Genomic DNA, 13,987 nt, shown 5'->3' on the forward strand with positions numbered 1-13,987 from the left:
GTTTTTGGTCACACACAAATTTCAAAATTAAATCTTTGCCATGAAATATTGACAAATGTGCATGAAAATTAATATTTCTGTATACTTTCAATGTTGTTAATAATTATTAGCTGCTCCATTGCTTCTTCATTATTTGCTTATTGAGAAAATGTTGCTAGAAAATGTGGGAATTAGAAAAACAGTATGCCAGATTGATAAACAGCAGTACATTCACTTTATCCTTTAAAGTTTAAAAGATGCATTGAATTTTAAATCAAGGCATTACTATGCTGGTAATGTACATGTTTCATTTGGTTGCTTCTTTTTACTTTGTAGTAGTAAGGTTGTCACTTCTTGCTAGATGTTGAAATAAAATGTTGTGTTTCTCTATAAAGTGAATTTTTAATACCTCTGAGGAAAAAATATGAATTTCCATTGCATTTCCATACTTGTTTTTAGATAGTGATTCTATCCCATTTACTAGATGATTTTTGTATAAAAATCTGCTGTTTTTCCAGGCCGTAGCTGCATAATTAGGACATGGTTAAGAAGGACTTGCAAAGAAGTCAGATACTCAATTTAAATTATTTTATAAAGCAAAATTAAATTCAGGAAATTTATGCATTGTTACTGATTACATACCAGGTGTATGTACACAGTGTACCCACCTAGGAGTGGTAATAGGGGTGAACTTCATTACCACTTGTGGTGGGTTGACCCTGGCAACAAGAAACAGTAACTTATGTGGAGCTATCAACATGCTAGGCACTGTGCAGTCTGCAGTACAAGTTTTTTGCTTCTGAAGAGTTTAAATATCTCTGAGGACCCTACAACTGCATAATTTACGCAGACAAATAACTTAGTTCACATGAATGATTCTGGTAAGGCAATCTAATTGTGTGCTAGATATCTAATTCTACCAGACGTTATGATTTAGCGATAACATTTAGCATCTTCTCAAGTTACCATCAGTTTACATCCACATATATTAGTCCAGCAATGACTGTTAAGAACATAGGGAAGGATTGGGCAAAACAAAATCTCCAGCCAGAATCAGGGATTTTTGAGCCAGATCAAACATAGAATGTTATAACTTCTAGTCACCAATTAATACATTCTTACTTCTTTTTAATCTTTTTTTAATTAATTATGGGACAATATTCTGTAGTAATGAATTTTCAGAATTAACTTCATGTAGTATGCAGAAGTTGTTCCTTTAGGATTCTTTTAGCCTATAATTTACACAATAAATGTACTGTGTGACTTTTAAGTCATGGGAAATAGTCCTTTCTCTTTTTTTTTTTTTCCCCTTCTGTTTGGAGCTTTTTAGAGTTCACCAAACGTATTTCTCTTTCTTATTTTCCAAGTTAAAAAATTCTACTCTTTCCTCATGCAGAAGGTGTTCTAGGCTGTTGATGTCTATTCTTGCAACACTTTCCTGACAGAAATGGGGTCATAGATAATTGGAGCGAGCAGAAATGATTGGATATTTATAAAAATTTTTAAAATGCGGAGTAGTTCGACATTCTTGGAAAGATGCAAAACAGGAACTAAAGACAAGGATATTGAAGTACTCTTGCTAGAGAAGACACAAAGATGAAAGAGATAACTTTGGAATGAAGAGCTGTCATTGTCTAAGAGAAGCAATGCACAATCAGTATTACTGTTGTAATTAACTACAGTTGAATACAGATAAAGTATATTGACTGTTATAACCAAAAAGGCACTGGAGTGTGCAGTGTTCAGCTGTAAATATTGCTCTGGGCATCAAGATACAACAAGAGAGATAAGGAATAGTAGTAATGTTGGATAGGCTCTGTTGCATTTGAAAGATTTTTTCAATTCTTTTATTGCTCCCTTTGGTAGAGACTAATCAGTACCTCTAGTGAATTTTCATCAAGTTTTTATGTCATTCTCTGGAGAAATAAAGATGATTTGAATGTACTACAACAGTTTTTTTGTAGTAACTGTGGGTCTTTAAGGAGTAAATTTGAAAGTTACTGTAAATATTTTGATTATAAAAAGAGTTTCAGTTATTAAGCAAATTATTTACTGTACAGAAGATAAATCCAAACCCTTTTTATAGGAATTAGCAGTTATGATTAACCTGATAATTTTTCTCATTATTACCATTAAACTTAGTTAATGTTGATGCTGATAAAACACATGCACCTAAGTAAAAATGGAAATGTCTTTTCAGTTTGTTAATTTGAATTCCCAGGGCAGAATTTAATAGGAGAGCTGTGTAAGTGGATGCGAGATGTTGATTGAGAAGGAAAAAGAAATTTCAAAGAAAAAGACAAAAATTTACGGTAAGATTAAAATTACACCTGTTAGGAAAAACATTTCCTGTCCTATAGAATGAATTTAAATTTAGTGTATTAATTGCCTCTGTGGTATAAGGAAACTTTACCACAGAATATGCTATGTCAGTAGGGCTCATGCAGAGTCACTGAGAATAAGAATCTGAAATTTTGAGTTGAAACTCAGTAGAACAATACTCACTTAACTCTTGGTAGTAAGATTCCGTTACTTATGCTTACTGGAATCTAGTTGTGTTCCTCAGTGGTTGTGGCAAAGTGACTGAGGGTGACAACTAAAGCAGTGAGGTAAGGGCTATTGTGTGCTTGATCTTAAGGGTAAGAAAAAAAGAAAAAATACCATGGTGGATAAAGGTAGAACTAAACGCACAACTTTATAGTATATTTAGGCATGCTTCCTAATTAACTATGGAAATCAATGTCCAGATCAACACAACATACTGCACATTTTCTATTACTTTTTTGCGTTATCAACCACTACTCCCTGTTAACCTTGTAAGCTGTTCTGACTCTTCGTGAAGCTGCCTGATTCCTCCTAAATGTAACAAAACTTGAGGAGATAATAGCTAGAAAAAAAACAATAAAAAATCAAGTCATTTCCTTGTGTTATCTCAGCCTCCTGCTGCTTGACCTTAAAGTAAATTCAAAATATGATCCTTTAGGAAGGATATTATAGTCTCTTAAATGTGAGAGAGATATGCAGAGATCCTAAATTTACGGTTGGGCATTTGTCAACACACCATGCAACATGCTGCATAATCTTTCATCGGTTAATTGCAGGATACTGGATTTGGTGAACTGCCTTCACAGATGGCATGTGTCCTCTGCATGAAATTACCAATTCTGTTGTTTGGTGATTTTCAACCATTTTCAGATTCTGACTCTAAAATTTTCCAATGGAAGTGTAGACCCCTTCAGAGGTAGTTTAGCTGTCAGCTGCTCTGGAAGTTGGTCCATTATTATTTGCCTTTTGCAAATAGCTGACTACTAGTCCACATAACAAGAGGTGTTCACTGACCACAGTCTGAAGACATTTTTAAGGGTTTCTTTAGGCTTCAATTAATTATTTTTATGATTTTTGATAATTGTTAATAAATGTACTTGTTTGAATGGCTAAAAGATGCAGAAACGTAGTCCAAAGTTAAGCATTTTCCTTTTGGACCCACAGATACCTTTTACTAAATGGAATAGTCCTCAAGTGCATTCAGCTAAAAATAAGCTATGTCTATTATATTGCATAGATCTTTAGATCTTTAACTATGAAGGAAAGGAAAAAGCCAGCCTAGAGTCACACTGATGAAGATTTATGGTGCAGAAAAAGAAATTGTGATATTCTTAAAAATATTTATAGGTCTTTAGGGAAAGCAAGAGAGATACTGTTTCCATGCAGAAGTATTGAGTGCTGACAAACAGGAGAGACAACATACTAGGTCTACTGTTTGAAATGAAGTGCTTGAAAATATTTGTAATACAGTGTTAGAATAGTGAGAGAAAATTATATAGCATGTTAAATACTTATAAATAGCTCAAATGAAGTTTGAGGCAATTTATCTGTATTTAAAAGTTAAGAAATTAAGCTCTTAAAAAATTCCTTCAATTATTTGAATCTCTGCTGTGCTTAACATTAAGGAAAATAAAGTACTGTTGTAGATCTATCTGTTTTGGAGATGTTTATACTTCTGTGATTTGAATCTCACTAGGCAGGAAAATTTATAGAAAGGAATTACACAATGTAAGTAAAGTTAGAAAAAGATATTTAATTGTACAGTGGTAAACCATACTATGAAAATTTGCAAGACGGACAGGACTAAACCTGAAATTTCATCAAATGTAATTTACACAACCAAGAAGGTCATAAATGATAAATGTAAAAGTCATCTCCCCAGTTAGTTTTAGCAGATCCTAAATATGAATAATTAGGATGTAAATCAGGCTGAAACCCCCTGAATGTTTCATTAGTGATTTAACACAATCAGGTATGTCTATGCTCGGTTTTGCAGCTGAATTAAAATAGATTCTATTCTTTCTCTTCTGAAGCTTGTATATGGCCTTTCCATTCTCAAGTGTCTAAGAGCATTATCAGATTATCTGTGGATTAGAAAGACAGGCTCATAAATTGAAGCTGAAGCTAATCAAATTAATAATAAACAACTTTTTCACTATAGAAAATTCTGTATTAGTATCAAACTGATTCTCTGCTCTGTTAAAATGATGAAAAAAAGCTACATCACTGTTGTGAGATGCGTGTTTCGAGGAGTTTAGAGGAACTCTAGTGCCAAGACTCATGTAATGCTTCCTAAAATTCCTGAAAAGCCATTTGACATAGCTGAAGCCAGAAAGTTTTAAGAGAAAGAATGTTCAGGGTTATTTTAACTATCAGTACAACTGGATTTCAGGCCATTAAAAAATACTGAAATGCATCTTGATTGTGTACAGTTCATCCATAAATTCAAATTCAAATAGATAATTTTCAGACTATTCTCCACTTTCTCAATTTCTGAGTTAGGAATCATCCTTCTTCACTGAGATGAGACATTTAGCAATTGGTGTCTTAAACATGCTCCTTCCTCAACCGTCAAGGCTTGTCAAATCATCCCTTGGGATGGTTATGATTTGAGAATTGAATAGTGTAAGTGGAGTATTAGAGTCATTGCTCATTGTTTCCTGAACTGAAGCAAAATTGTCTTGAAAGAAGCCATGAGATGTGTTTCATTGCAGAACCATACTTTTTGTATTCGTTAGTTTCTATATTAATTTATTAATATCTTAATTAACGACATAGAGTGATCGAGTGCACCCTCAGCAAATTTGCAGATGACACTAAGGTGAGTGGTGCAGTTGCCACACCTGAAGGACAGGATGCCATCCAGAGGGACCTGGACAGGTTCCAGAAGTGGACCCATGAAAATCTCATGAGGTCTAACAAGGCCAAGTGCAAGGTGCTGCACCTGGGTCAGGGCAACCCCCAGTACCAACACGGGCTGAGGGATGAATGGATTGAGAGCAGCCCAGCTGAGAAGGACTTGGGGATGCTGGTGGTTGCAAGGCTGGACATGAGCCAGCAATGTGCACTTGTAGCCCAGAAAGCCAATCGTGTCCTGGGCTGCATCAAAAGGAGCTCCTCTACTCCTCTCTGGTGAGACCTCACCTGGAGTGCTGCATCCAGCTGTGGGGTTCCCAACACAGGAAGGACATTGACCTGTTGGAGCGAGTCCAAGAGAGAGGATTGGGTAAGCTTGGAAAACAGAAGGCTTCGGGGTGACCTATTTGCGACCTTCTAGTACCTGAAAGGAACTTACAGGCAAGGTGGGGCAAGACTATTTACAAGGGCGTGTAGTGACAGGATAAGGGGGAACGGGTTCAAGTTGAAAGAAAGTAGGTTTAGATTAGGAAGAAAATTCATTACTGTGAGGATGGTGAGGCATTGTAACAGGTTGCCCATGGAAGTTGTGGATACCCCATCCCTGTAGGTGTTCAGTGCCAGGTAGGATGGGGCTCTGAGCAACCTGGTCTAGTTGAAGGTGTCCCTGCCCATGGCAGAGGGATTGGAAGTAGATGATCTTCAAGATCTCCTTTCCCAAATCCAAACCATTCTATGATTCTAACATTCAATCTATTATAAAAAAAAAATAAAATCTCTTGCTATGAAAAGAGGCTTATACCTTGTTTTTGAGAACAGCATGCAGCTGGAGAATATTTCCTAAATAGAATTACTAGAGTGCATATTTTGCTTGAATTTTTCAAATATAAGTAGAAATTAAATTCAAATGGAAATGGTTGAGATAAAGAACCTGTAATGTGATTGGTATTTTTGAAATTATATCAAGTATTGTAGTGGTTTGGGTATGAGTAGGAAAAGATTAAGACAAATACCTCTATCAGCAAAGTATGCCCCACCTTGTAAGGGGGCAGCAAAGAATTTCTCATGTTCTAATCCCCAGGCAAAAAAACAAAAAACAGACCAAACAAACAAAACCCCCAAACAAACAAAAAACAACCAACCAAAAAACTACACCAAAACAAAACAAACAAATGAAAAAGATTAAAAAATGTGCATGATAATCTCTCCCCCCATTTTAGGTAACAGTAAACTGAGCACAGGCTCGAGTGGATGAACATTTTGTTTTCTAGTTTTTCTTGCTGATGTGTTATTAAGTAACTGCATGATCTGCAACTAAAAAGGTTGTCGTTTCTTTATGTGTGTAATGCTAATGCCAGATTTTGTACTCTTGGCAGAAATACAGCAGAATACGAATGAGACTACCAAACTTTTTTCACAAAAGTAACCAAGTGTTAGTCAACCTCTTTTCTCTCCTTCTTTCTTTCCTCGCTTACTACTAATTAGGACTAGATGTGTGAAATAAAAGTATAAATTACGTATCACGTTAATAAAAGTAGGAATAATCAGGTTTTCTTCCTTTTGGGTGTTCTGTGATTAAATTTTCTATTAGAGTATGCTAATAAAAAGTATCCCAAATTTACTAGCAATCAGTTTCATTTAGTAGGGTATCTATAATTTTGGAGTTTTATTGATACAATTTTTAGGTTTTGTTTTGGGTTTGGTGGTATGGGTTTTTTTCATACATCTGAAAAATCATCTTGATTTTTACAAGGGCTAAATATTATGCTCTGTTACTACTGATCATTTTCTGTATGATCTTACAAATTTTGATGATTGCTGTTTTTTTCATCCTACTTTAAAACTGTTGTTCTTCATGTATCAAAATTCAAAACCTTTTCAATAGCACTATCTAAATAATATGTTTTCAGTTTTTATGAAAGGCATGTATCATCTGGGAAAAGGAACAACAGAAGTGTCATATGTAAAAGTGTAATAATTTGAGAAGGTACATAACAGGATTTACACAGAAAAAAATTTTACAGAGGAATAAATTTATCGGGAAACAGAACATCTGAATTTAAAACATTTGCTTGCTATGGTTTATCTGAGTGCCACGTTCCCCTCATATTTTCAAAATAGTTTCATAATGCATAGTGAGGCAGATAAAGAGGAATTGGAAAATAAGTACATCTTTTGATGCCTTCTCATTTTTGGCACATGAAAAACTGTCGAAGTAACAACTTGCTAAAATTTTACATTCTGCACTACTAGAGAATTACAATACTGTAAAAGATTATTTTAAGAGCTAGGACTGTTGTTTTCTTTTGTAGAATATCAAAATAGTGTAAAGGCATAATGGAGAATGTTAGAAACAGGAGTTAAAAATAGAAACAAGCTGTGTATTCTGTGATAAAAAGCTACTTGTTGTATTGAAATCACAACTCTGCTGAATTTTTGCTTCCACATCAGAAAGCTGCAGCAAGTACCATGCTCAGTGTTACAGTGTGAAGCTACGAAGCTGATATTATTGAAGGTTAAAGGCAGCCAATGAGGCTGAAAGCTCAACAATGATGACTAAAGTTAGAAAGCAACAACTGAAGCAAAAATAGTGACAGTGTGAGGGAAGCTTTAAGGGTAATCATGTGAGGATCCAAAAGAGAGGGGAAAAAAAACAGCATAATTCAGGTGGTTACAGAGCTAGAATTCTCAGTTGCAGAGCAAACAAGTTACATTTGTGAGACTGTTATTCCTGGTGGTAAGAAAAGTGAATTAAACTCATGATCTGGTAAAAAAATTAAGAACTAAGTTACAAAATGGTTTCTGCCAGATAGCTTTCTAGTGCATGATTGGCTGGTTTGTTTATCAGAAGCAACCAGGTAAGGGAAATAGCAAAGGACCACATTATGTATTGATATTGCATGAGATAATCACGCAAAAAAATTCCATTTACAGAGCAGTTCAAAACCTTTGCGAAAAGTAACACTTCCCCAAGAGGATTTGGTGACTTACCCTCACATCTTGGGACTGGGTTTTTTTCCCCATTACTGTTAAAGTCAGGACTAAAACACTACTATAATTCCAAGCAAGGTATTGGCAAAATAATCAGATAATGCTAACTTAGGGACTTTTCTTAATAGGGTTGAAATACATGGGGGAAATTTTTCTCAGCCCTTCTTGTGGCAACTCCCTCAATTAATTCATGTTTATGCTTTTGTAACATTTGAAAATAGAGAACTGAGTGATTCTCATGATGTTCTTTCCAATTATTTTCCCTACTTGAAGCATAGCAGTAGCATAGGAGATTCCCAGTCTCTTATGCTCATGAATCTGAATCTTGACAGGCAAAAGTTTTAGAAAGTAATTTTTGCCTTCCCGCCCAGTTTGCATAGTATCGTGGATTCCATGGTTGGATTTTTTTCACAATATTTTGCAATTTTTTTTTAAATTTTGTCAAGTCCAGTAACAAGCCTCCAGAAGACTTGAACATAACCATTTATTCATGAGTGACCCTAAGCCTTATACATTGTGCGTGTGTGAGGAAGGTAATTTGGGCTACTAGTCTGTTTTTAATTAGAGTTTGATTTAGGACTGTAGGTAGATGACTGTATCAGGGAAGTGGTGTTAAAAATAATATTTTTTGATGTTATCTGTTGTCTTTCACCATCGATATTTGCTTTTTTAAATCTTGTATTTTTCATTTGTCTCTTCTTATTCTATGTATATGAAATTTGGAAGTCTCAAACCTAAATCAGGCTGCTCATCTCTGATGAAGTGTGATTGTGTTAGCATTGACAGTTCTAAATCCTTTTGCTCAGGCTTAGCTTAATTAAAATTGCATAATGGAATTCCAGATGTCTAAGCATTTTTGTCTAATTTTGAACATTTCTAAAATGAAAAATATTAATATGAACATTGATAGTCATCCTGCTTCCTAGCCCTGGGATAATGCTTAAAACTTCAACCTTATTTGAATCTGTTAACTCTGGTGAAGTTCATATTTCCTGAAATTGTGATTCTGAAATAGCACCCATGATTCACTCCTGCTTCAGGATGGCATTCAGGCTTTCCCTGCCTCAAAACAGATGTTATGCACAGTAGTAACCTTCCTTTTTTGTTTATATAGTTTCGAATAAACAATAAAGTGAATGGCTTAAGATCTTACTAGATTAGTTAAATTGTTTTATTGTTATGTACTTGCTCACATTAGTAACAGTTATAATGAGACAACAAAACATTGAAAGTGACTGAGGACTTGCCTCTGAGATGTTTCTCTGCTAAACTATTAAGCAATATGACACTAAAGAGGAAGCTAATGTCTTATCTAAATGCAGAGGAAGATAAAGCAGTCCAACGGCTTCAGTTTGTGTCAAATAACCAATGAATTGTGTGCAATTGCATTGAAGGATCTTATAGTTTTCATTTTTTAAAAAGCCTTTACTGCAAATATGCAGAATATTATAAAATGTTGGTGAGTAACTTTCCATAGCTGTTCAAAATTTGTGTGTCCTACTTGACAACTTATCTTTTAAAGCTTTTTGAACCTTCTTTCCTTTTTTTAATCCAGAATGCACAAAGAAAAATTTTACTACACATTTTTGCCACAGGTGAGTGTATTGGTGCACTACAGATTGCGATATGCAGTTTTTATATGTAAATACTTCCTTTCATTTTATGAACTTGAAAGCTTTAGTTTGTAGATGTGCCTTTGTAGCTTTCTCAGCTACCCACACACCTGCTGCTTTCCTTGACAATGGCAATACAGATGCTGCTATCACCATGGGAATGGTACTCCTGAATGAAGCTGCTACCTCCAAAGGGGATGTTGGAAAAAGGAGAAGTAAGTTGTACTAAATAGTTAAGGCAATGTTTAGACAATTAGAAGACATTGAGAAATTACAAGTGAATATCTGATTAGGTTCTCAGAAGGTCTTTACCTTAAACCAGTGTTTACTTTTTTGGGGTGGAAAAGAGGAGAGCATAAAAATTCTGTTGATAAAACTACATTCACATGAAGTCAGTTAAAAAATGTTCTAAGCATACTCAGCCAAGGTACAGATTGACACAGTAGTATCTCTACTACTTAGAATTGCATAAATGCTTTTTGGCTCTTGAATTACATTGAAAGTGAGTGATTTAAAGAATAAGAGTTTCAAAACATTGTTTTTAAAATTAATTTAGGGATTTAAGATGACAACATCCAAAGGAGTTTGAATATTCTTTTACTTGATACTCTTACCAGTATCATGTCTCGAGAGGAAGATGAAAACCCAGCAGTAGATGTAGTATAGAACATATCCTAATCTGTAATGTCTAAAGATTTTCGGCCTGAAGTGCAATTTTTATGTTTTTCTGAATGTTGTTGTCATTCAAAATATTTGCAAGATTTTTTAGTCAGTGAATTACATAAACACATAAGATGAAAATATTTTATCCAGAATCAAACTTCCTCGTACTTGGAAGATACCAGATTTGCTACACTGCCTCCCCTTTCTTTTGAGATCAGTTCTTTAGCTACTTCTCTGTAATACACAGTATTGCAGATAAGACTGGCCAACTATTTTCTTTAAAAGCATTCTAGAATGCTTCATAACTGGTTGGATGTTGGCTAGAGATCTCTAATCAGTAGTGATTTGAGAGTCTCTTTCAATTAGCTGTAGATGTATAATTTCATTCTGAATATCTTTTACAGTATCTAGCTTTAACACTGATGTCAGAGGAGACAATGACATGAGTATAGTTGAAATTTAATCTTAGATCTGTGTCTGTGAACATGAACACAGTGAAATAAAAGTGGACTGCAGTACAAATTCAGACTTTGCTCTTTGTGCCCCTTATGTAAATGCTTTCTGTGTATCTGGCTTGCACTGTTCATGCTTCCAATTTATTCATCCATGCTTTGAAGTCATATTTGTGAGTGATGATTTCTTTATAATGAAGTGTGTTTAGTAGGTTTGTACATGGCTAGTTTTCTCAAAATAACTTGAAATTTTATATTCCAGTTGACACGCGTCAGTTTCCACATGGTCGGTTTTAATGAAAAAATGCGTCATTGTTGGTTTCCTTGGATTCATGTTTGCTCATCCTTTGCTCAAAGGCAGCACACTTTTGAAGCATGAATATTGCAATTAAATAGCAAACGTTTGGCTAAAGTAGGAGTAGTATAAGAAGAGGAGCTTTTAAAATCAGAGTAGCTCGCTACGTCTAATGTAGAGGAGCTGCATCTGAGTTATATGCATCAGTTTGTAACATTTTCCCTTTTTGAAAATGTTTATTTACATGCAATAGAGCAAGCTATCATGATCATAAAAGGTTTTATGCTATTATTCCACAGGATGCCAACAGATTTTCCAAATTTTATTTATTAATTTAAGCATTTACCTTGTTACTTAATTCTTTACCTGAAAAGGCTCAAAGGATGCTATCAGAAGATCTGCATCATTGTTATTTAGCTTCAAAACCTGAAGATTTATATTGCTATAGAGTTAAGAGTAAAAAGTGATTTGACTGCCAGCCTTGGAACTTACAACAGTGAAATTTTTATCCACCAATAACTAGATAAAGTAATCACTAGCTGTCTTTGCTGTTACTTCAGCCATAGATGGTTGACTAGAGAGAACATGATTTCATCAGTAAAGGGATATTTTTCTAAATGTATTTTTTTTTCCAAAAAGTAAAGTAAATACCTGAAATGACGTTGCTTGACATGTATAACTTACAGGGTTATTAAATCCTCTATCAGCAGTAAGGTGTTTGCATCTACATATATTTGGTTTGCAAATTTCTTTTCTTTTTTCTTGAAAGTACATTTACCCTGACAAGTTATTTTTTCTTAATAACCATAAACATTATTTCCATATGTGTTTTAAATCCTGTCAGAAGATAGTGGACATCAGTATTCAAGGCAGTAACATTTTTGTATTTAACTGTGTCAAAATTCTCTATAAATAATTGACATAAATAATATTCTTTGTAAAGATTCCAGGTTTAAATGTTTTATGTGCTAATAAACAAAGTTATTTTATTTCCAGTAATATGTCTGGTAGGCCTTGGTCTCGTGGTCTTTTTCTTCAGCTTCCTGTTATCGATATTTCGCTCCAAATACCATGGCTACCCGTACAGGTAATCTGTCATTAAATTCTTAACTTATAAATTGTAATAGCTTTGTATACGTTTAAGAATAGCTTTCAGGTTAACAGTCTTTAATCCTTACCACTGAAGTCAATGGAAGGTGGAAGAAGCAGGAAAAATGGTGATTAATTCAAGCAAACCAAAAAGGGCTGAAAAGCTAATGTTGTTAAACATGACTGCTAATGCATACCAGTTAAGTGTTTGAGCACAGATGTGTGACACATGCAGTGCCCCATGAAAAATGCAAAAGAAAACATGCTTATTAGATATTTATTTGTGTATCTTTTGAGACCCCTGGTGGCCTAGTGGTTAGCGTGCAGGACTCTCACTGCTGCGACCACGGGTTCGATTCCCCGGTCTCCTGGCCTGATGGAGCTCGTTAGCCCTGTGTGGCCATCCATCTATGAGAAGGACACTCTAAACAAACCTACGTCCTGAGGACCTCACTGCCATTGTCCAAGCTTGCTTGGCCCCGGCAGATGAACCTTAGGATTAAAGGGTGGGCTCAGTTCAGCGCAGGCTGTGTCTCACCTAAAAAATCCATTGCGCAGGCTGGAAAGGTAAAAAGACCTTTCCCCAAATCTTCGTTCGCGAAGATGGGCCATTATTTATTTGTGTATCTTTATAACTAAGATGTACATAAGATGAAGTACAAAAATACCAAAGCAGTGTACAGTGCTATACTATGACTTCTCACTAAAAATATCCTCTTTTTTTGTCAACCCCACCACAGAGGAGAGAAAGGGTTATAGTTTTTCTAAATTATATGTACACCTGTCATTTAAAGAGTTGTAATTTGTCTGGCAAACAGAAAAGTAGATTTCTATGATTACGCCTTGTGATTAGTGCAACAGCCAGCTTTATGTTCTGTGTTATGTTAAGGATTATAAGTTGCAAAGCCGACTTAGATCTAACATTTGAGCGAATACATTACAATTGTTCTATTGGTTTTTACTGTGAGACTTTAGAACCATTTTCTTGTTTACTGAGGTTAATCACTTTATGCTGATTAATTGACATTTACTTTAAGTTGCTTCAGGTTAGTTTTAGCATTTAATAACATCACACTGAAAACAGGGAAATTCTTCCCCTTGCAATGTGTGCAGAAGATGTGCTCCTACTTTTTAGTAATTTCTGCTAAGGAAAGAGATCTGTAAAGCGCCTAGTAGTAACATACTGCAAAATTTCATCAATATGAATTTAGTAGTTTGCCATCTGGGATAGTCAGTATGGCCTCTCAGCCTCATCTCTGGAGATTACCTTCTGGCTCAACTAACTTGGGGTGAAAGACAGGATCCGGTTTTCCTAAGTGTGAGGTATTCTTTCCATTAACTGCTTAAATCTTAAACTTAAAAATGGAGAAATGACGAGCTTAATCTGCAGCTCAAAGCTCATTTGAGAAGCACTGCCAAAGAATGGCAACCCATGGTCTCAGCTCCCTTCCCTCTTCTCGTAACAAGTTTACTAAATGGAAAAGGCAGTTGGTGGTGCTGGTGTGTTCCCTGCTATACAGTTTAACAGCTACTAAATAGAACCTGGCTGCTGTACTAGTTTCATTTTCATTTCACTAGTTTCTTAAGAATATTCATATCACCTATTAAGAACATGCTTATATGTCTGTGCCAATTTCCAACCCTTCCATGGCTTTTGTGAATGTTTGCAGTAGGGATTTTCTGGCTGCTGTATGATACGTAGGATGTCTGGGTTGAACAGTAAC

The 13,987-nt window shown here is 35.1% G+C and overlaps 1 protein-coding gene across 4 annotated transcripts in view; it reads left to right on the top strand.

Moving 5' to 3' along the window:
- TUSC3 (tumor suppressor candidate 3) overlaps positions 1–13,987 on the top strand; it is a 117,895-nt gene that overhangs the window by 99,097 nt on the left and 4,811 nt on the right. For 2 of the 4 annotated variants that reach the window (XR_003533169.1, XM_027676461.1), the window contains 2 exons: positions 9,905–9,979; positions 12,171–12,261. Coding sequence is in view for 3 of the 4 variants with exons in the window: in XM_027676461.1 (XP_027532262.1) it covers positions 9,905–9,979; positions 12,171–12,261 (166 nt within the window). In the remaining variant the exon portion in view is untranslated. The remainder of the gene's footprint in view (positions 1–9,904; positions 9,980–12,170; positions 12,262–13,987) is intronic. The other 2 variants (XM_027676462.1, XM_027676463.1) reach the window with 1 other exon arrangement.

This window comes from Neopelma chrysocephalum, unplaced genomic scaffold, assembly GCF_003984885.1.
Source record: "Neopelma chrysocephalum unplaced genomic scaffold, ASM398488v2 Primary Assembly neopelma1_42, whole genome shotgun sequence".
Lineage (NCBI taxonomy): Eukaryota > Metazoa > Chordata > Aves > Passeriformes > Pipridae > Neopelma > Neopelma chrysocephalum.